This window comes from Varanus komodoensis, unplaced genomic scaffold (assembly GCF_004798865.1).
Source record: "Varanus komodoensis strain SLA01 unplaced genomic scaffold, ASM479886v1 scaffold49, whole genome shotgun sequence".
In the NCBI taxonomy this organism is placed as follows: Eukaryota; Metazoa; Chordata; class Lepidosauria; order Squamata; family Varanidae; genus Varanus; species Varanus komodoensis.
The window spans coordinates 4,738,735-4,759,821 of record NW_025336072.1 but is presented as its reverse complement, the minus strand read 5'-3'; the positions used below and the strand labels follow the sequence as shown (position 1 = coordinate 4,759,821).

Below are 21,087 nucleotides of genomic sequence, written 5' to 3'. Positions count from 1 at the left end.
AGCCCTAACCACTGAGTGGGTTAGCAGCTATCACTGGTGGGGATGGGTATATACCCAGGTACTAACCATAGCAACTAGGTAGTCAGCAGTAGCAACCAGTGTGTTATTGTCTCAGCTGATTGGAGAGAGGCAGCAATGTTACCCTCTTATTAACTTCCAGCAAAACCACTTAGGGAGAGCAGAGCCAGAAGGCCTTGTGGAGATGGGAACAAAATGTGTGAAATGTTTGGAAAGGGCTTAAGGGAAGAAGCCAAACAGAGCCACCAAGAGAAGAGCAAACAGAAGGCAACATCACAGTGGGAAGTAGTCTGGCCATCACAGGGGAAGACAATCTGATCTGACCAAAAGGCACTTTGTCATCTTGGCAATCTCCCAATTGCTTACTTGTATGATGGCCCTCAGGGTTTGGCAGTCTTGCTGTTGAATGTGGATTGGATAATGGGAATATGTCTGTCACCCAGGATTTCATCTGTGATGAATACCTTGTGTACATTACACAAACCTAGTTGGATGAGGTAGGAAGGGTGACTTTGTCTCATTTGCCACTATCAGATTTCTTTGTGCAACAGCAGGCTTGACTTGGAAGACTGAGAGGAAGATGGAACACAGCAGCATATTGCAATTTTATGGCCTTGACCAGATGCCTTATGCAGCATTTGCCAGGTTTTGAGTGTGCATTTTTGAACTTGGATATTCAGGACATGTGTACTCTCTGCCCAGTTGCCTACTTGCTCTGTCCAAGATGGCCTCGAGGTTAAGGCCTTGAACCATTGCCAGGGAATAGTAATGAATCAGATTAAAGTAAAACTGGGCAGGACAGAGATGCTTTTAATCAGTAGAAATGACTCAGAAACTAGCTTTCAACTTATGTTCCTGGTGTGGACTCCTTGTGAAAGCACTAGCTCATAGTTTCTCAATTCTTCTGTACTTGGCTTCATCCTCAGATGCTACATCTCTATGGGAGCCAGGACTATTCTTGCATGGCTGAAGCTGATGTGTCAACCAGAATTCAGATCTGATCAGGGCATATTCCTTACTTTATCACATCTGTATGATTGCACTGGCTGCTTCTGTAGAGCTGCTTCTGAAGAGTATTCAGAAACTACAATTGGTCCAGAATGAAGCAGACTGATCCTTAATAGGGGTTGTATAGAGAAAGCATGCTACAACTGCAGCATCTGCCAATTTGTTTCCACGTACAATTCAAAAAGTAGGTGATGACCTTTAAAGCCCAGAATAATTTAGTATTATTTGAAGGACTGCCCTCTGCACAAGCCCATCCACTGAAATTAATTTTGAAGGACCTGTTGTATGTGCTAACAATGCAGGAGATTCATCTGGTTCAGAGACTCAGAGAAAGATTTTGCAGCGGCTACACCTAGGTTCTGGAACTCCTTTCAAGGCATGCCAATTTCACTTCCTCAAGAACCATCTTTTGAAAACCAGGGAAGTCTTTTTGGAAAGGCCTTCAGTCAATACTTTTAAGCTTGCTGCTTTAATGTTTCCACTTTTTAACACTGTAAATATTTTTATTGTACGTAGTGTCTTTCTGCTGTTGTTTTTGTGCTTTTTGTCAAAAGGGATGTTTTGATTATTAAACTTGTTATGAGCTGCCTGTAACTCTTCAGAGATAAGGTAGGATGTAAGTATTTAAAAAAAATAAGATGAGGCTCAAGTCCTGTGCATCAACCTGGGAGTAAGGTTCATGAAGTTCAGTGGGACTTACCTCTGAATAGACATTTGCATAGGATTGTGTTTTAAATTGCTGGTAATGTTTCCATATCTGCACTCCTCCATATTAGTTTATTATAATGTACTTTATGCTGGGCTGCCTCTGTAGATGGGCTAGTAACTGCAGACAGTTCAGAATGCAGAATCTAGGGCAGCATCCTACTGTATCATTGCACTGGAGCAAATGATATTGCACTTTTGAAAACTACTGAAAGGGGAGAACTCAACTGAAGTTAAGGTTGTACATGTGTGATTGAGTATTATGATCATACAAGCTGTTGTGTATAGCTTTTGTGCAACCTGTTGTGCAACCAGCTGTGCATTCCACTTGCACAGGCTATTGTGCAACCAATTGCACAAACTGGCTATATGAGTGTAATGGGCATCAGCTTACACAATGGAATGATTCAGTGATGCTCACTGGAAACTGCCCACTGATTGCTAACTAGACCAGGCATTAATTGTAGGCTCAATTCAAACTGGTGGTTTTACCTTTAAAGAGACATTACGGGACATTGGTTAAGACTGTTGGAGTGTGGATGCGGAAGATTCACATGATAGGTTTTAGTCCCCACTCAGCCATGAAACTCACTTGAGTCATTTTGGGCCAGTCACTCCCTCTCAGTTGAACCAACCTCACAGGGTTATCATTGTGAGATAAAATCTGAGCCACATTAGGGTCCTCACAAGATGAAAAAAAGCTGACTATACATGCAGTGTAGTAGTCATACTAGAAGCTGCAGTGGAGCCCTCCATGGCTTTGACTTCCACTTATGGCACCTGAGGATGAGCATAACCCCCCATTTGTGCTTCGTTACACACTCATATCCTCCTAAGATACCCTTCCCTGGTTTCACTTGCCATCCAGGAATGGTGGCTAGCTATGGGCGAAAGGGTCCCCTCATTAGTGATAGCCAGGGAAGACTCACCTGGCTTCTATCCTGATGTAACTCAGTGTCAGGAAGGTCCTTTTCATCACTCAGGCCTTTAAATTAAATTTTATCTGTTTTATTTGGACTGGGTTTTGTTGTTTTTCTGGTGATTCTGTGTTTATTCTGGTAGAGTTTTAAACAGAATATTTTGAATTCTCTAACTCCCATCAACAGACAAAATGGGACAAACAGAGAGTCATACCTGCAGTGTACTGTAATAGGATGGTTTCCTGTTTGCTGTTGTTGCTTTTGGACAGCTGCAATGAGGTCTATCATTCCTTTCCCTTCAGCAGGAATTCCAATTTCAGGCCATCCATGAAAATGAAACTGACGGACAAGTCTGCCTAATTTCTCCTAATCATTCAAAACCAAGAAGGCCAAACATTTAAAGCTTTTGTAAGAACATCATTAAATATATTTAGTCTCTGAAATCCATCTAAGCAACCTGTTGTCTATTGGGCAATTCCTACTGCAGTCACATAAATTCACATTCACACAGACCTATTGATCCCACCTGAAGTTTCAGAAACTTACTATTTTAAACTTATTACCCATAACACCCACCCACACCCACACCCACATGCATGCACACACCAATTATAAATAGTACCTGACTGTGCATAATCAAGAAGTCTCTTATGCTTAAAGCATCTGCAAGTGAGTCACTCTTTATCTCGATGGTAATCTCTCCGTAAGTAACAGAATCTTCTGATGGCCAGTACTGAAAGCATTTTTCCTGTAATGTTAAAAAAGTGCAAATGCTGCTTTCAAAGCTCTCCTGCTGATATCTAACCACCCAGCTACAGCAATGGCTTCTGAAAATCTTTATTAAAGAACTAATTTTAGTGTATATTTCTGCAAGGATGGTACACTAGCTAAATAAAGAATATTTAATTGACTGGTATCAGAAAAGAAGTCAAGGTACAGAAAATGTTACATGCCATGCGTACTTGATGTTAGTTCTGTATGTTAATGGATATCATGAACATATGTTAAAAATAAAACATGTTTTTTTGAGAAAACCAACATGTTTTCTTTAAAAGAAAAGCAACAAAGTCCTGTTAAAGAACCTCTATACAGCATGTAACATTTTGGGCTTGTATAGGTAACATTTTGTGATTCTAAGAATGAACGTAATGTACAGCAACTGCTATACACGCACACAATTTTTTACAAAGCCATTTTACTGGATGAGGCAGAGTGATCTCATACTGGAGCCTTTGAAAAATGTAAAGTCCTACTGGACTTACACTAAGCAGCTTATATGGGAGAAACAGTCTCCCTTCATGCTGACTCCCTGGAACTTCCTTTTCTGTTTTCAGTTCTGACTTAAACTGTTTCCTGCCCAGTTCAGTGGGAAGAAAATGAACAATGCCGGCTGACATAGCTGTCTTCCCATTCTGGGGTTATGTCTGGGGCATGGAAGGGCTGTGGATCCACTCCTGACAGCTTACCCATGGATTGGTCCTTTGTGCTTCTACTAATATAAGAGCTTTGACGTTTGTGAGGTAAGGACTGTAGAAATTCCCCTTTGCTGCAGGAAAGCCAAAATATTCTGTGTCCCCTGGGACTTCCTGCCAGGGACCATAGCACTGCAGCCTTGGTTAATACATGTAGGATAATGTTACACCAAATATAGAGACCTCTTGCTGTAATGCAGCTACAGACACTGAGCACAGTCTAGAGAAACCTAAGTAAGCATTCTGAAGCCTAGTGACCTCTGAGCACTTGATTATATGTAACTTTCTCTAGGCTGTTTCAACAGTCTCTGAAGCCGTAAAAGTGAGGATGATCAAGGCCAGGTTCAGCTCACTTGAATCCTGGCAAACCCCATGAAATTTTGATGCAGGACCTTGCATCCAAAACCACATAGCTGCAGCCAGCACTGTCTCATTCCTTGCCAGGATGTTTGGGGACTCATCAGAGTAGTTGTAAAGCAGTTGAAAATCATACTAAGAGCTGAACTGTACTAGCAGTAGTTGCATGACTCCTGGGATGCACAGCACTCTGCTTCCCAAAATGCCTGAGAAATGGCATTTACGTTATGTGGGCCATTTTATGAAGCATTCTGCAAGTGGGTTGAATGCACTGATTCTGCCCCATTCTGCTGTCCTTTGTTCATAAGCATTAATAACAAAATATGATACACTCTAGAAAATGGTCCTACTTGCTCTCTTTCCAGAACTTCAGTAAGCATGACAATTGTATGGCATTTCCACTCCCACACCATTCGCCAGAAGTCTTCCACAGTATGAGGAAGTGGTCCTTGAGTTGCAATGAAGTAATCCTTTTGCCGATAGCCCTTCATGCACAAAGAAATATGCAAAGTAATTTGATTAGTTTGCTATTTTGAAATTTACAATTCTGACCCATCTGAAAGGTATACTAAATAACTGAAATAACGACATACTTATTTCTTTCAAGAACTTTGGTAAAGCTCCTCCCACTTCCATTAAGCTAACTTTCACATCAGCCCACAGATCAAGGAGATCCTAGTTAAGCCCAAGCGCCTCACTATGTTGATTGTGCCATCAGCACATGCCAAACAAGAGGTAAATGGCTGAATTCCTGGCACTTTTTACACTGACATCGAAAGGTCCACATTATCATTCTGTTTTTGAAAATGGCCTTTTGTTATTTGCAAGATCTTTGCAACCTATGCAGAGGAAGAGAGGATGCCAGGTTTCATATAGGGAAACAGGCAGTGAATATATATTAAGCAACACATAAACCATCCCACAAGTCTTTGAAAATGCAAACAAGCAAAAGTATGAGTGTAGCTGTGTTCTTTAATAAAAAGTATTTTTCTTTCTGCTGCAATTCTCTTAAGAGTATAGCACTATTTACTATACCAAGATGTAGAAACATTTTAGGCAAAGGCCACTTCTTATGTTTCTATCATATATAAGAGGAGAGTATTTGTGGAGACTCTTCATGTGACTATGAATACTTTCCATGGATAAAAGGGGTTCTCCTCTTCAGGAAACAACATTTGCAGGAGTAGAAGATGCCACGAACACATGTGCATCGGGCAGGGTTAGCATGTTCCTTGTCATCAACATTTAGCGCAACAAGATGAGGCATGTCAAAGAATAAATATATAGTCATGATACAGTGTAAACAGAGCTGAATACCACGACTGAGGCCGCACTGGTGACGTTAGGGAAAAGAGAGGTTCACCCAGCCTTTGAATCCAGAAGGAAGTATATGAAGGAAGTTAAAAGTGTATTTGAGATAACTTGATGGTATAAACTTCTTACTTAAGGACAAGGAAAGCTCTTCAATGCAGCTAGGGAATCTCCATTTCCACTCTCTCTTAAGTAACAAGGGGAAAGGGAAAGGAAACACTGCTTGTTGAAACTTGGTGCTGAAGACAGAAAAATCAAGGATGGTTGCATCTCTCTATTGACATTTTAAATTCAAAGTAATATTTTATCATCATTATTTGATTATACTGAAAATTCTTATAGCTTAATGGGTTCAGTTTGTGTGTCACAGTAATCTCTTATGGTGATTTATGACCATGGGTTCATTGTTCCATGAAACACCCACAATGATCCCAACAAGTCGCTGGGGTCATCCCTCCCTCCCCCTCAGAAAGAACGAGCCCCCTCGTAATGTGCCCAGAAATTGATGTACAAAATTATTTTAATTTCTATTTTTTAAGATTCCCATTTGCTCCAATGCTAATAGGAGCATTCCAAGTATGTGTTGGGCCCTTTTAGGGTGGTTCCTGCTATTCAGGACAGCAGGAACCTTTCCTGCAAAGTGTTCGGCAAAGGTTTGCAAACTTCCCCCGACAGCTCTCTTGCCAGGTTTGAAAAGTTCCCTTCTGGCTTGAGTGTCTCTTGACCAACCGACTGTTCTGACTTGTCAAGAGGTAGTTGAGGTGGTGGGGAAGATTTTCAGTCCTCTGTTTAGCACTTTGCACAAAAGGTGCCTGAAGCAGGAGCTGGTATGTGTCTAAATAGATATCATGAATAAAATGAATGAATAATGAAATGACAAAAACGCTACAGGTGGTCTAAAATGTTTCTCTGTTATGGTAGGTCAGGGAGAAGACAGTACCAGCCAGCAGAGGCCAGGGTTAGCTCAGTAAGAATACCAAGGCGTTACCTTGCCATGCTTGTCTAGCAGCTTGCTAGCAGTTTGGCGAGAAACTGATGAGACAACCCACTATGGGGAAAGCACATCCTAGACCAGTGATGGCAAACCTTTTAGAGACCGAGTGTCCAAACTGCAACCCAAAACCCACTTATTTATCGCAAAGTGCCAACACTGCAATAAAACCTGCATACTGAGGTTTTAGTTTAGAAAAAACAACTCACAGCCAGTCCAAGAATATATATATATATATCCTTGGCAGTGCATTGACCATGCAAAAGCTTGGATGAGTCGTGGCTAATGAATAGTGGCTTATGATGTCATTGCCTGGCTCTGCTGCTCCTTTCCAAGCATGTGCATAGCCCCATGTGCGCTGTTATCTGATGCTTGGCTGCTGGGGCGACGCTGAGGCGACTTGGCTTGTGTGCTGACAGAGAAGGCTCTGCATGCTCACTGCAGCACGCCTGCCATAGGTTCACCACCACTGTCCTAGTCCATGGGTTTTCATCATAGGTAGTTTGAAACAAAAATGACCTGTATGCTAAGTTAGCATGACAGGACAACAAACCATTGTTGTCAGTGGGCCATTAAGTCATGTGCACCCACTGAGAAAGGGCCTCCAAGTCAACATATCCAAACCACTGCTCAATAGACGCTCTGTGCTGCAGGATCCAGCTACAGCAAGCTACCCTTTATTATAGCTGTTATAAATTTTTTACTATCTCTACATTACATTTATATCTTGCTGTTTTTCCTCAGATAGAAGGAATACAAGGAGCACAAGGCATCTTACATAGTCCTCCTCCCCTCCATTTTCCCTTTCAACAACCCTGTGAGGTAGCTTATGTTAAGAATGAGTGACTGGCCCAAAGTCACCCAGTGAGCTTCATGACTGAATGGGAAGTAGAACCTGGATTATTCTGGGTCTGCCGAACACTATAAGCACAACACCATGCTGTCAATGAAAAAAGCAGAGATGCAACAAACCAGTTTTAAAGAAAGTTGGTTGCTGAAAGGACCCGAAAAACTGATATTACACTTATTCCATATTGCAAGTAAGTACTTACATCTATGAAGGAAGCATTGATATAATCGGTGTATTCCTGGCCTCTTTTCATTGAAAGAATCACTCTGTTAAAATCATCTTAAAATAAAACAACAACAACACATATTAAATTTTGGAAAGTGCTATGTGTTTTACAGTCAATAATACCATACAACCTCTGACCTGCGGGCTTGTGTGGAATTAAGAAATTTATATTTAGTTCAGTCTAGTAGTGCCACCTGCTGCTGAAGGTTTGGCAATACTCTATTGAACCATTTGTGTTAACACAATACTTACACAGTTTCTATTTAGAAGGAAATTAATGTCTTACATGGGATGATCTGGATAACTCTGGCTTTCTTCATATTTGCTGGCAGATTACCAGTTCTCATGTTTTCTTTCATTATTCGAACATTTGTTAATTTCTACAGCAAAAAAGATACATGTTGAAAATTAGGTTACTTTGTGGATTGCTGTATTAAAGCTAAGAATGCAAGAATAACTAAAAGATTTGAATCCACATATCATTACAATTTCCTCTGAAAGTTTTGTAATTGAACACAAATGGATGATGGAGAGGCTCATACTAGGGAGTGATCTAGAAACCCTAGATGGGGAAGGAGGGTTGGCAGCCACACAACATGGCTTCTGCAAATCAAGTCCTGCCAGAGAAACCTTGTGGAATTCTATGACAAGGTTTCGAGGTGGCTAGACAGAGGGGATGCAGTGGATGTGGTTTACCTGGATTTCAGCAAGGCCTTTGACAAAGTGCAGCATGACATCCTAGTTGAGAAACTGAGAAGTTTCGGGATGGACTGATGCACTGTCCGAAGAATTGGGGCATGGCTGACAGACCGGAAGCACAGGGTAACTATTAGTGGGAAATCATTGGGATAGAGACTGTTGATGAACAGAGCATCCCAGGGCTCTGATCTGGAACCGATCCTGTTCAATCTATTCAGCAATGACCTGGAAGAGGGAGTGACCAGTCTGCTGATCAAATTTGCAGATGATACTAAAATGGGGGTGGTAGCCACAACTGAGGAACAGGTACTCCTGATCCAGAAGGATCTGGACAGACTATGGAAGGGGGCAGGGATAACAGGATGGCATTCAATGTGAGTCTTGCACTTGGGGGACAGGAATTAGTGTCACAGGTACAGGATGGCGGACAAGTGGCTGAAGAGTAGCACTTGTGAAAGGATCTCTTGTCAACAGCAGGCTGAACACGAGCCAGCAGTGTGACGGTTAAGAAGGCAAACGCCACCCTTGGATGCACAACCAGAAGAATGGCTTCTAGATCAAGGGATGTATTACTGCCACTCTATATGACTCTGCGCCCACAGCTGGAGTACTGTGTTCAGTTCTGGCCTCCACATTACAGGAAGGATATAGCCAAGTTACAATCAGTGCAGCATAGGTCCACAAGGATTGTGACTGGATTGCAAGGGATACCGTATGAGGCGAGACTCAGGGAACTGGGTCTTTTCAGCTTGGAGAAGGGGAGACTTCAAGGGGTATCATGCGGAGCTGAGTTGAAACCTGTTTTCCCCTGCGGAGGAGAGCAGGATGCATTCCAATGGAGCAAAGGTCAGGGAACCAAGGTTCAACTTGGATGCCAGGAAGTACTTCCTGAAAGTTAGGACCCCGAGGGTAGGAATGGGCTTCCACGTGAAGTGGCTGAAGCCCCATCAGTGAGGGTATTGAAGGACAGACTGGACATGCACATGGTAGGTATTTCAGAAGTGGAGCCAGCTGGAGCCGGATGTCAGACTGAATGACCTGGGAGATCCCTTCTGATCCACTCTGTTTCTATGTTCTATATGTTCTATGTTCTAAAGTATCCAAAAGGTGTGTACAATATAGTACCTACTAATGCCTTTGTTTTCATTAGGCAATGAGATGTAAGAAATGTTTTCACAGGCTGGAAATTTGCAGTTTTGCTCTGTGTATTTGTCTCTTTGATTGCAATAGATAATAGTGTGCAATTACTATTAATGGATTTTTTAATTTCTAGTTATTTGTAATTTTATTTTTATTTTTTGGCAAACTTGTCTACGGATGGAAAATAGAAATCTTCCAAAGGTACATACAGTAAATTGAAAAAGGAATTTGTTTATTTATTTATTTATTTGGTCATTTTAAGACATACTTGCAAATTCACCAGCAGTCAAAATGTATATGGAAAGTGTAAGGCTGTGGTAGTTCTAAACCAATGTCTGACTTGGGTGATGAGCTGGATGAGGGCCAACAAACTGAAGCTTAATCCAGACAAGACAGAGGTGCTGTTCATAGGTGGCTTTCATATCCAGATGGGGTACATTTGGCTGTCCTGGGTGGGGTTGCACTCCTCCTACAGGACATGGTCTAGAGCTTGGGGGTACTTCTGGATCCTGAGCTGTCCCTGGAGTTCCAATTGGGCTCTGTGGCCAGGAGTGCCTTTTAGGAGCTCTAATTCATCTACTTTGACTGTATCTGGATAGGCAGAACCTAGCAAAAGTAATCCATACCCTGGTAACCTCTTGGTTGGACTATTGTAATGCACTTACATGGGACTGCTTCTGAAAATGGTCTGGAAGCTTCAACTGGTGCAAAATAGAGCAGCCAGACTGCTGATGGGGACTGGTAGTAGTAAACACATATCACCAGTCTTCTATCAGTTGCATTGGCTGCCCATTGAAGTCCAGGCCCCCTTCAAGGTGCTCATCTTAATGTATAAAGCCATACATTCTTTAGGATCTGAATATCGGAAAGAACGTCGCCATCCATATAAGCCTACCCAGATCCTAAGATCCTTGTCAGAGGTCCTGATCTGGGAGCCACCTTTAAAGGAAGGAAGCTAGAAAGGTGGCTACCCAGGCCACACCCTTCTCAGTTGTGGCACCCCAAAGAGATGTGTGCTAGGTGCCTTCTTTGTATATATTTCCGCACCAGGCCAAGATGGTCTTATTCATGGAGAATTTTAATTGTTGCTAGTTTTAATTTTAACTCAATTTAATTTTGGCTGTTATTTTAACTAATGAATTTTAATATTTTAATTGTTACTTTTAAGATGTATCCGATCTGTTAATGTATGATATCAACTTGGTTGGTGCTCCTGCTGTGGTGTGGACATTTTACTGGTTTCAGTGTTTTATTATTGAATTGTTTGTGTTGCTTTTATGTTTTGTTGATGGTTTTTATTGTGTAAACTGTCCAGAGAGCCACGTGGCTCTTGTGACAGTATACAAAAGTGTTAAATAAATAATAAAAAATAGCATTGTTAGTCAAAAATCATAATATGAATTAGCTTTAAAACAGATCTTCATGGTATTCTAACTCTGGATGTTTTATGAATGGATAACTTGACTAATGTTGCCAATAAACAAATTAAATTTTAAACAAAAAACAATAAAGCACCTGCCCCCCAATTATAAGAGCTTCACTTCTAAAAATAAAACAAATACTTATATCCGTGTTTTAGAGCTTGGACTTTAAATGCTTGTAAAAGTTATTTAATGCTTACTTTAAACTCTTCTTCTAGCCCTATTTTGACAAGATTTGGTGTTGTATTGTGTGATGGCTGCAGGTGCTTTTCTAAAGAGGACACATCTAATTCTGTGTCACCATAGAGGTAGTATTCAAGTAAGGCTTGATAAATGAAGGAATACTGCATCTGTAAAGAAGCAAAACACTCTATAAACTAGGACATCTGAAATATAGTTACAAAAACTCAGTAACATTCTCCAATAGTTCCATTTTTCAGTTAAATAACCTCCTGCTTTCCTATTCTGACAAGGGTCAAAACACTAATTTTAAATCAGAAAAACATAACTATTGCCTTTTGAAGAAATAGATAAATTGCATATAGGCAAACTATAGTTTATTGTTCTAGTTTACTAGCCATGCCTCAGGAATGTTCATTTCCCTCCCTTCTCTTTTTCCATAAATAAAAATAACAGCTCTCCCAACTCAAAAGTGTAGTTAATCTTAACCATAGTTTATTGAAACAAGCAGCTTTATAAAACAATTTTTAAATAGAAAAAAACATAGTTAAGACCAATCATACTTGTCTAAATTTGGATGAAATAAACACTTTCTAATATCCTTCTTGGGGTTGTACAAGAGAAGGAGAGAAGAAAGCAGAATACTGGGTTTGCTTCTACAATAATAAACGATCGTTTATTGATACATCTGAGTGAAGTCATGTACTGAATATGGGAAATTTTGCTGTACGTTGCATTATCTTTTCCTTCAGGAATGGTGGTGGTAAAGGTGAGATGTAATAAATGAAACTGCAGAGAAAATAAGGTGTGGTGATGACTCATGTATTTGGAGCTGTGCAGCAGACCTACCTCTTCCCTCTGATAGTATGAAGCTCCACCTCAAATCTGCTTCAGTAGCTACTTCCTTAGTAATTATAGCCTACATATTCCTAAGCTAACATTTAGAACCACAAGGGCTTATTCCTACTTTTAAAAATATGAACAGTGAGTCTATGAGAACATGCACCAGACCATACTAACAAGAACTGGAACTCTGCAGGCCAAGCACTGCCTTATAGATAGTTCATCTCATATTGACTTATGGTGCATATGGTGCTTTTTGTTATTGCCTGTTTTCCTGTTTTTGCTGGTCCCTGATTGAAAAGGTTGAAAACCACTGATTTAGATGAATATTGTTCACACTGTCTTAGAAATGCTCTCCAATGCTTCATGCTGCCCTGCCAGTGAGATAGAGCACCACCACCACCACCCACTCCCCAATGGTCCATCAACCGCAAATGGTAAGAACTAGCACTTACATTGGTTTTCTATCAAAGGGAATATATTATTGGCTGAGGAGCAGAACAAATGTGAGGCACCCAATAGAAAGACCTCAAAATTATACTAGTCAGTGAAGACTGTTTGTCTCCACACTGAAATAACAATGGAACAATATATACTTAACAATGGAACAATATATACTTAACAACATGAAAAGGCTTTTACTCCCCCCACCCAATCCATACATTTGTTCTTTTAAGATAAAAACCAAGAATAGGGATACAGAGCCACACTGAATCTGGGGAGCAAATACTTTCAGTTATTAAAAAATGGGCTTCCATTGAAAGCCATAATTTAAAGATTACCTTTTGCACTCCAGTTTGCTACTAATTACTGCCTTGACTGGATAGCTTTGATAACTAACCAGCTAATAGGTATGTGACCATTATGTCTTCAAAAGACAAGGCATCCACGAAGAATTAAAACAACAATTAAATTGTAATTACATAAAAACAACATCACAGCATGGAACATAATCAGCTCCATTAAGGCCAAGCTTTCACAGCACACAATATGGCAAGCCAAAAGGGCCAATACATTAAAGTGATAATGTTACTAAAGTTAAATAAAATTAGTTAGTGGGCAGCTCGCAATCCTCCAAATGTTTTGGCCAACAACTCCCATTAGCCTTAGCCAGCATAACCAATGATGAAGCAGATAGGGATTATAAGCCAAAACCACAAGTTCCCTATTTCTGGTTTACAGTAAAGGCAGAACAAGTCACTTCAGAATACAGAAAGCTGCAGTAGGTCAGGGTTGCAGACAGATACTGCTCCAAAGGAAGGGCACACAGCTGCACTGATGCTATGCAAATACTTTCCTGCTAGTAGTTTCCCTTCCATAGATGTAATGACAGGGCTTTTGAGGGTAAGGACATCACTTCTCCAATTCTGTCTCTGCTCTCCCAATAGTCACATAACCTTTTCACATTTTAATTGTAATTACACTCAAATACAATTACAGATTATTATTCATCATTCAAATTTATAAACACATTTGCACAAAGGTATCCAATCAGTGAACATAAAATATGATGGCATAAAAAACAATAAAAGCATTATTAAAAAAAACACTATATAAATTGATCAGCTATAACACCACATACTCTACTGTGTACTACAAACCACAACTTTCTGGATAACACGTCAGGGAAACCCCGGGTGAAAAGATAAGTTAGATTTACTTACATCAGTCTGAACCATTTGTGGGCGTTGATTGCGGATTCTTGCCACAAACTCAAAAACATCAACCTTTTGTTCGGCATGCATCATGTCTATCATGGCATCTATTACTATGAATGTGCCCGTCCGACCGACACCAGCACTTAATAGAAAAATAAATGCACAGTTGAGCAAAGGTTACCCGGACCGATGGCTCACTCTTCTGCTGAATCCTGAGTCACAACATTCCTCGTTCACATTAGACTACACGAACTCTGACAGATCATGCCTGTTTAGCACTTAGTTTAATACTGTTTGTATTAAGTTTAGTGGTAGTAGTGGTACCACTGGCTGCATTCAGTTTATTGTAAGGTTTTCTACATGAATCTCTTAATCTGCTTGTACTTCTCTGTATATACTTTTGGGGTTGCTGCAGAATTGGAATCTGAGCACTAATAGAGCAGCATTTCCTTTCCTATTTATATCCTAAGTGTGGCACTGTGGTAAAGCAGGACCACAAAAACACACAAGAAACACAGGATTACTTTTCATAATTGAAGGTCACATTTCCCGGTCTCTAAAACACCCACCCAAAGGGTTCATTACAGAAGTAAAACTGGAGGGTCACAAAATCACCTAAAGAACCCATTAACAGCTGTGAGTAGGAAGTGACAAGTGCAAAATAAATGCTTTGTATAGAAAAGCCCAGGAATGTGTAATGAAAAGTTTGCATATACACTGGGGTTTTAACCCAAAGTTACTTAGACCGAAATCCAAAAGTCCATCCATTGGCCACACTCCTAAGCAGTCTTCTCTCTACCACCACCCTTCTTGAAACTACTTCCTATGATTTAGGGCCAAAGCTCATATCATGGCAGCAGGCCTATGTCTTTAAATAGGTTACCTGAGCCAGATCTGGCCTTTGTGGTTCAGGTGGTGCATGGGAAGAGGGACACTAAATCCTTCACCTGCCTTCTGCCTCTCCTCCCACAGCCCTTCCTCCAGTTCCTACTCTATCAGCTGGGCTCAGTTTAGTATTAATGAGAGGAAAACATAGTTAGGAAGATAGACTAAAGAAGGAAAACAACAGAGTGCAGAAAGGCTCAGCACACCATCCATGGGGACCTTTTTATCATATTTCAATTTTATACCATCCAATAACTCTCTGGATTGTTTTTGGTTTTTAAAACTCTGCTTTGTACAAGACTGAGGTATCCCTATATTTGCCATCTTGCATCTGCTGTTGTTATGTGTATTTTGGCCCCAAAAATAATCTTTCATTTTCCATCTCTACCTAATGAAACCTTTTTAAGTTTTATTATTAGCATTATTTCTTTGGGTATAAATAATAAATAAAATTAACAGATAAATATGCTGAACCCAATTCTGGAATCTGTGATATTACACCATTTCTACATTAGTATGAAAAGTACACTTAATAACATATTGATAACATTTAATTCTAAAATCTTATTTAGTACTGTATTACAAATGTTAGAACTACCACTAGAGGGTGCAAAATTACTACTGATCAAATTATCACCCTAAATGGTTTGGAGCCTGCTTTTCAGGGAGGAAAAGGGCATGGCATCCTGTGCTAGGAATAAACTTTCTCTTGCATTCTGTTAAATTATTTCTCTGTATTGTTATGATGACATATTCCAGTTTTCTAAATCATTTTTCTCCCTCTAAAATTGCCACTCTATTATGGATAGAATATAAAATTTATCAGTGATATTTCCTCCAAAAGAATATTTGGAAATAGATTCTACAAGATCATGAGTTATTTTGCATTTTGATACAGAACCAATAATTTACAGATACACTTTAAGAATTTCTTGCTCATGTGTCTTTCCACAGTCCAGTTTAGCCTCTCTCCCTCTATTTAATTCATGGTCCTGACAGATTTTTTTTCTATATACTGCTCTTAAACAGACACAAAAGGGGTGCATAACTATGAAATCTGTTTGTTTTCCTGTTTCTTCCCCATCCCTTTTTTCTTTTGTATAATGTCTGAGCTTATGAGTAGGGACTGTGTTATTTTCACTGGGTTGTATTCAATTGTATGCTGCTGACTGAAGCTTTTTGATCAGAGGCTTGTGAAAGTTGGAGAAGGAAATTTTTGCTCATCCACCCTTCTGTCTGCAGCCCCCTGTGTGCCTAAAATTCTGTTCTAGAGGGTTAGGAGACTCTTTGGAACAGCACAGGAGGTGCCACTGGAAGGCTACAGAATGAAAGAAGACACTTGTGGAAATCACCTCCTGGGCTTTCTGCTCAGAGAAGTTTCTACTGGATTAAACAGCCTTCCATCAATGGAGGGGACACAATGGGGCTTAACCCTTAATCTAGCATCATGTAGTAGATTCATCAATACATAAATAATATTTATTTCATGAAAAAGGTTTAATACAGTGGGGTATTTTTGAAATTATAAACATGTGTTTGAACGACAATTTGTAGAGATACCCATACCCATTAAAATGATCACTGTGGCATAAGCCAAAACAAATGCCAGTTCTCTCAAAACACAGAAGGCACCAAATTAATCCCCACTGATAAATTAGCCCTAAGTATGGCCCAAAGTCACATAAGCTATATAAATAAATAAGGGTAGAAATAAATAAATGGATCACAAAAAGAAAATCATCCAAAACCCTTGGTACATATTTATACGGAGACCACCTCTTTTTTCATATACCTGTAAATACAAATTGCAGTTCTAGCCTTAGGAAGCATAATTTTTCTAATTATGTGAACTACCATGTCAGACCTGAGAATGTGAAGGTGATCTATAACTTCAGTTTTGAAAGATGATTGAGTCTGTCTAGTCCTGTCGAAATATTAGAGCTCTGTCTTTAGAACAGAAATGAGATTATCTGTTATTTTAACCTCTCCCTTATATTAACCTTCTCAGCCCCACTCTGATAATCGATACATCATGAAGCCTCCTGGCCATGCAGGAAAGCTCTTTCTGAGGGTCAATGGAAGAGCACAAGTGAGAAGAGGGGACAAAGTTAACTGGCAAGCAGATGGACTGCACAGAAACAGCAGTGCCCACCTCTTCTGTGCACCTCCTTCTTCTCAGTTTCCTAAGCTACATTTCTGGCCAGATTGCAAGATACCCTAGGAGAGCAGGAGGGCTGAGATAGCAGCAGAAGAACTGCTCACTGTGTGGGAAGAAAAGCAGCCTTGCAGCAGTTTGCTTCTCCTGTGGTGTCTGTCAGAGATTATTATTAGTGTTAGTACTATTTTCACTTGCACACTGCCTGTATCTGAAAATCTTTGGGTGGTTTGCAATGAGGCCTGTGAGTGCTATTTGCAGGCTGTTCCATGGTGAACCCAGTTGAGGTTATTCTAGTGAAGTGGACATACAAAACTCGTCAAAGAAAAAGCAATGAGCATGAGTTTCTCAGTGTGTGCCAACCTATGAGTGTGGAGGGAAGATTGGAGCTCCTCCACATACAACAAAAATCCAGTGCTCCTTCCACTTTGTGAGCTCATGGTATGGGTATGCAGCTGGGCGTGTTTACAAGTGTCCATTGGCCTGTGAGCCTTTTCAGTTCAGAAAATCATGTTCGATCCATCAGTGCTACTCTCTAGTTCCCAGTTCAATGGTAGGACATGCTCTTTGGATGCAGAACAACCCAAGTTTACTTGCCTCGTATGCTCCTCTGTTAACCTTTACCAGAGTTATTTTCACTCTTTAAAGATATGTTGAACAAATTGCCCTCCCAGCTGCAGCACACCACAGCTGACCAGCAGAGAAGGGGTATGGGCAGTCTCGGTACTGTTCAGCTGTAGGGTGCCATAGCTCAGCAGTGCAGCTGCCCAGCCAGGAAGGGTGTGGCTGAGGTCCCTGCCAGGCCACAGCTGACAGTGGTCTTCACATGGTGCTTAGTTTCTGAGCCCAGCACATGGTGACCATTCCCTTCTTGCCCATTCTCCTGGTTCCCTGCCATGCGCATTTGCCAATGCTAGGAGAATGGGATTTGCTCACAAGCAATACCACTCTTTCAGAAATGAGAGGCAAGGAAGTGCATGATAATAGCTGAAAGTGCCAGCCTTCAGCTGCTGGGTGCCATCCTGTTCCTCCCAGTGCTTGGTGCTCCTGCAGTGCCCACTAGGGTACTTCAGGAGGAATGGAGGGTGAGAACAGGGAAGGATTGTCTGTGAGGCACAGGAAAATTTTAGCTAGTATGTGCAGGTAAAATTCCTGGGCAATCAATGTGTTGCACGAAGTTTCTCGGTAGCAGACAATTTTTTTGGTGCCAGGCAGCCATAATACCTCAAAATTCTAAATGTACTACAAACCGATAAAAGCTGCCTAGCCCTGTTTTAGAGGCATACTGTCTCTGAATCAGGGGATTCCATAATGTTCTAATTCCAGGTAAAATATACTTAAGATCATCTATGTGCCAGATTATCTAATCTGCAATAGTTCTTGACTAAAGAGATATTTGTGTTTTGTTCTTCAGAATAAAGATTCTACGTTTTATTGGAGAATATTTTTCCATTTCACTATAACATCCTTTCAACAGGCTTAAATATAAAGTAAGGAAGCTTAAGTACTATAGTCAACATTGAACATACTTTGATCAAAATAATCTAACAGAATGAATTTCTTTTCCTGTATCAAAGTTTTGAGATGATTTAGTGTGCAATCCTGTGCCTGTTAGATGCTGTCTACACTGGATGCCTACAATTGTCTAAGTTCAAAGTGTTACAGGTAGCCACTCTAGATGGTGCCCTTATTTGAATCAACTGTCACACCCCAGGTCTCTCAATAAATTAACAACTCTTAATGAGTAAACTGAGATGTGGTATGAAAATCCAGCAGAACTGATTCTCAGTTCAAGTGAGAATCTTATATAAGTCTGTTATTTTTATGAATAAACTGAAAAACACTGAAGATGAATGTAGGTTTGGCAACACAGTTCCAGAATAATGCCAATTTCCTAGTACTAGTTCTGATGGCAACTACATTTTCTTCCCAGTTCTTAGTTTCTTGGAAGCCCTCATGTGACAATTTCTCAGGCACACAGTAAAGTAGCCCTTGTAATTTAAGTACGCATAAACTGTTTTTGTCAGTCCCTGTTAAGCCCATTCTCAAAAGACTGATGACCATGCACGCATGCATCTGGACATGCACACATACCTGCAGTGAACCACAATTGGTCCAGCATGTGTGGGATTCAGTGATTTTACTTTCTTTAAGAATTTAAGCATTCCAATAGGTGTGAAAGGCACTCCAAAATCAGGCCAGCTTGTGAAATGAAGTTGAGTTACAAGCCTTGGAGCTTTGCAGCCATCAGAGACCTGCTAGAGACAAAACATTAACATAGCCATTTTTAATCCTGGGACAGAATCAGTCAATTTACATACTTAAGGTACTGATTTCCCCCCTCTTTAAAAAATATATCAACAATAGCGGCATGTTCTAGGTTCAAAATATATTCAGTTTAAAAAGAAGGATTAAGGTACCTTATGAATTTACTAATAGATCAAAAAGCAGAAAGATAATTTAAGGCGTCTGGCTTAATACCTCAACTACACCAGCAGTAACCATGTTCTACATTTCCTCCTCATTCAATCTATAGAAGAAGTGCATTATGCACATCCCGAAGAAGAGTCCCTGCAGTAATGTTTTCCTGAGGGAAGTACACCTGCCATCCACACTGTATTCCTTTTGGTGACAGGTTAAAACTTTATTTGTCCAAGCACTTAAAATTATTTTTAGCTCTTCATATAGCTCTATACCTTTTCATTGTTTTGGAATATCGTTTTTGATGAAGGCACAATTAATAAATCCTTAAAAATAAACACAGTCTTGCATATTACGCCCACTTACAACTTGGCCTTCATGTGCCCAAGTGTTCCCTTACTCCTTCTGCAAGAGCCATTGATATGGCACCTTAACCTAGACACTATTCTAGACCCTATTCTACCTAATGAACCCCAGAAGAAGCCCCAGAGAAAGAGGTCATGTTTCATGACAATGCCAGGTTTGCCTATAACACTAACCCATGGCTTAATTAACCAATGGGTTGCTGAATATTGAATTTCCATTATCTGTGAACCATTATCTGTGAAAACAACTTCTTTACATGAAAGAACAACAGTACCACAAAGGTATCTGGCATGAAATAAAGGAGCAGGTAAAGAATGAAAAAGAACTAAACATATGGATTTTGAAAACAAAGCACACTTTGTTCTTTTGCCTGCCAGAAAAACTGGAGTTCAGGCAACAAACTGCTGTTTAACTACATATTAAATAAACAATGTGTTAGCATTACATGTGAACTGGGACATTACAGTGACAAAGTCAAGTCAAGTCAATCTTTATTTGCATTAGCCATAGGCTTTAGCATGTAAAATACAAATGCTAAAACAATAAAAAATAAAAACAGATAAAATGTACAAAGCTAAAATGGACTTAAAACATTCCATAATGTATATTAGGTAGCAATACCAAAATTATTGGATAATTCATTATACACAGCCTCTAAGAACCTGCAGAAGTTAGAACTCTGAAACAAAAGTGGACCTTATTTTAATAGCACCAGCTAGGAATCTTGCAGTTTTCAACGTGACATTTTTTAAAATACGGTTTTGTAGCCAATTTAGGGGCATGGGATACTGGAGAAGTTAGGTTCCTAACAATATTATTTATACATAAAATAAACAGTGCAGAAGCCAGGGTGCAGCCTTGTTTGACTCCCTTTCTAACAAGCATGAGTCTAGTGAATTGTCCATCTGTCGGGCATCACACCTTCAGGCAGGTGTTGTTATATAAGCATATGATCAGAAAGAGAAGCCTTTTATCTATAGTTAGCAGATTTAATTTGTCCCAGAGTCTAGTGTGGGAAATAGAATTAAATGCAGCTCTCAGGTCAATAAAAGCTGTGTATGATGCACCACCAGTTCTCCTAGCATGTTTATCAGTGATTTACCATTGATCTGCCTAGTCAGAATTCCAAATGTTATTTGTTTTCAAAAACATACAGATCAGGAATGTTTTACTATATGAAGTAATTACTTACTGGCTGAATACAAAACTTCCGAATAGTATAATCCACAAGAACTATACAATCTTCCACAGAAACTCGGATGTTACCATATGTCCAGCATCCTTGATCAGGCCAATATTGGAAACATTTGTCCTAAGAAGATGTTAGCATACATCATGTCAGAATGTGTTTTATGTCCCCTCAGAACTGATTGAATACAAAATTACACACTTATTTTGAAATGGAGAGTGCACTTTTAAATTCTAAAATGTAAACTGACCATGTCCACCTAACTCTCATTAT

General features: G+C 39.9%; 1 protein-coding gene across 9 annotated transcripts in view; it reads right to left on the bottom strand.

The window, feature by feature from the left end:
• PTPRE (protein tyrosine phosphatase receptor type E) overlaps positions 1–21,087 on the bottom strand; it is a 147,527-nt gene that overhangs the window by 5,224 nt on the left and 121,216 nt on the right. For 8 of the 9 annotated variants that reach the window (XM_044445598.1, XM_044445596.1, XM_044445597.1 and 5 more), the window contains 9 exons: positions 20,818–20,937; positions 18,933–19,096; positions 13,805–13,940; positions 11,318–11,467; positions 8,144–8,237; positions 7,835–7,911; positions 4,831–4,965; positions 3,274–3,399; positions 2,866–3,017 (listed from right to left, as the gene is read on the bottom strand). In XM_044445598.1, the coding sequence (XP_044301533.1) occupies positions 2,866–3,017; positions 3,274–3,399; positions 4,831–4,965; positions 7,835–7,911; positions 8,144–8,237; positions 11,318–11,467; positions 13,805–13,940; positions 18,933–19,096; positions 20,818–20,937 (1,154 nt within the window). The remainder of the gene's footprint in view (positions 1–2,865; positions 3,018–3,273; positions 3,400–4,830; positions 4,966–7,834; positions 7,912–8,143; positions 8,238–11,317; positions 11,468–13,804; positions 13,941–18,932; positions 19,097–20,817; positions 20,938–21,087) is intronic. The other variant, XM_044445594.1, reaches the window with a different exon arrangement.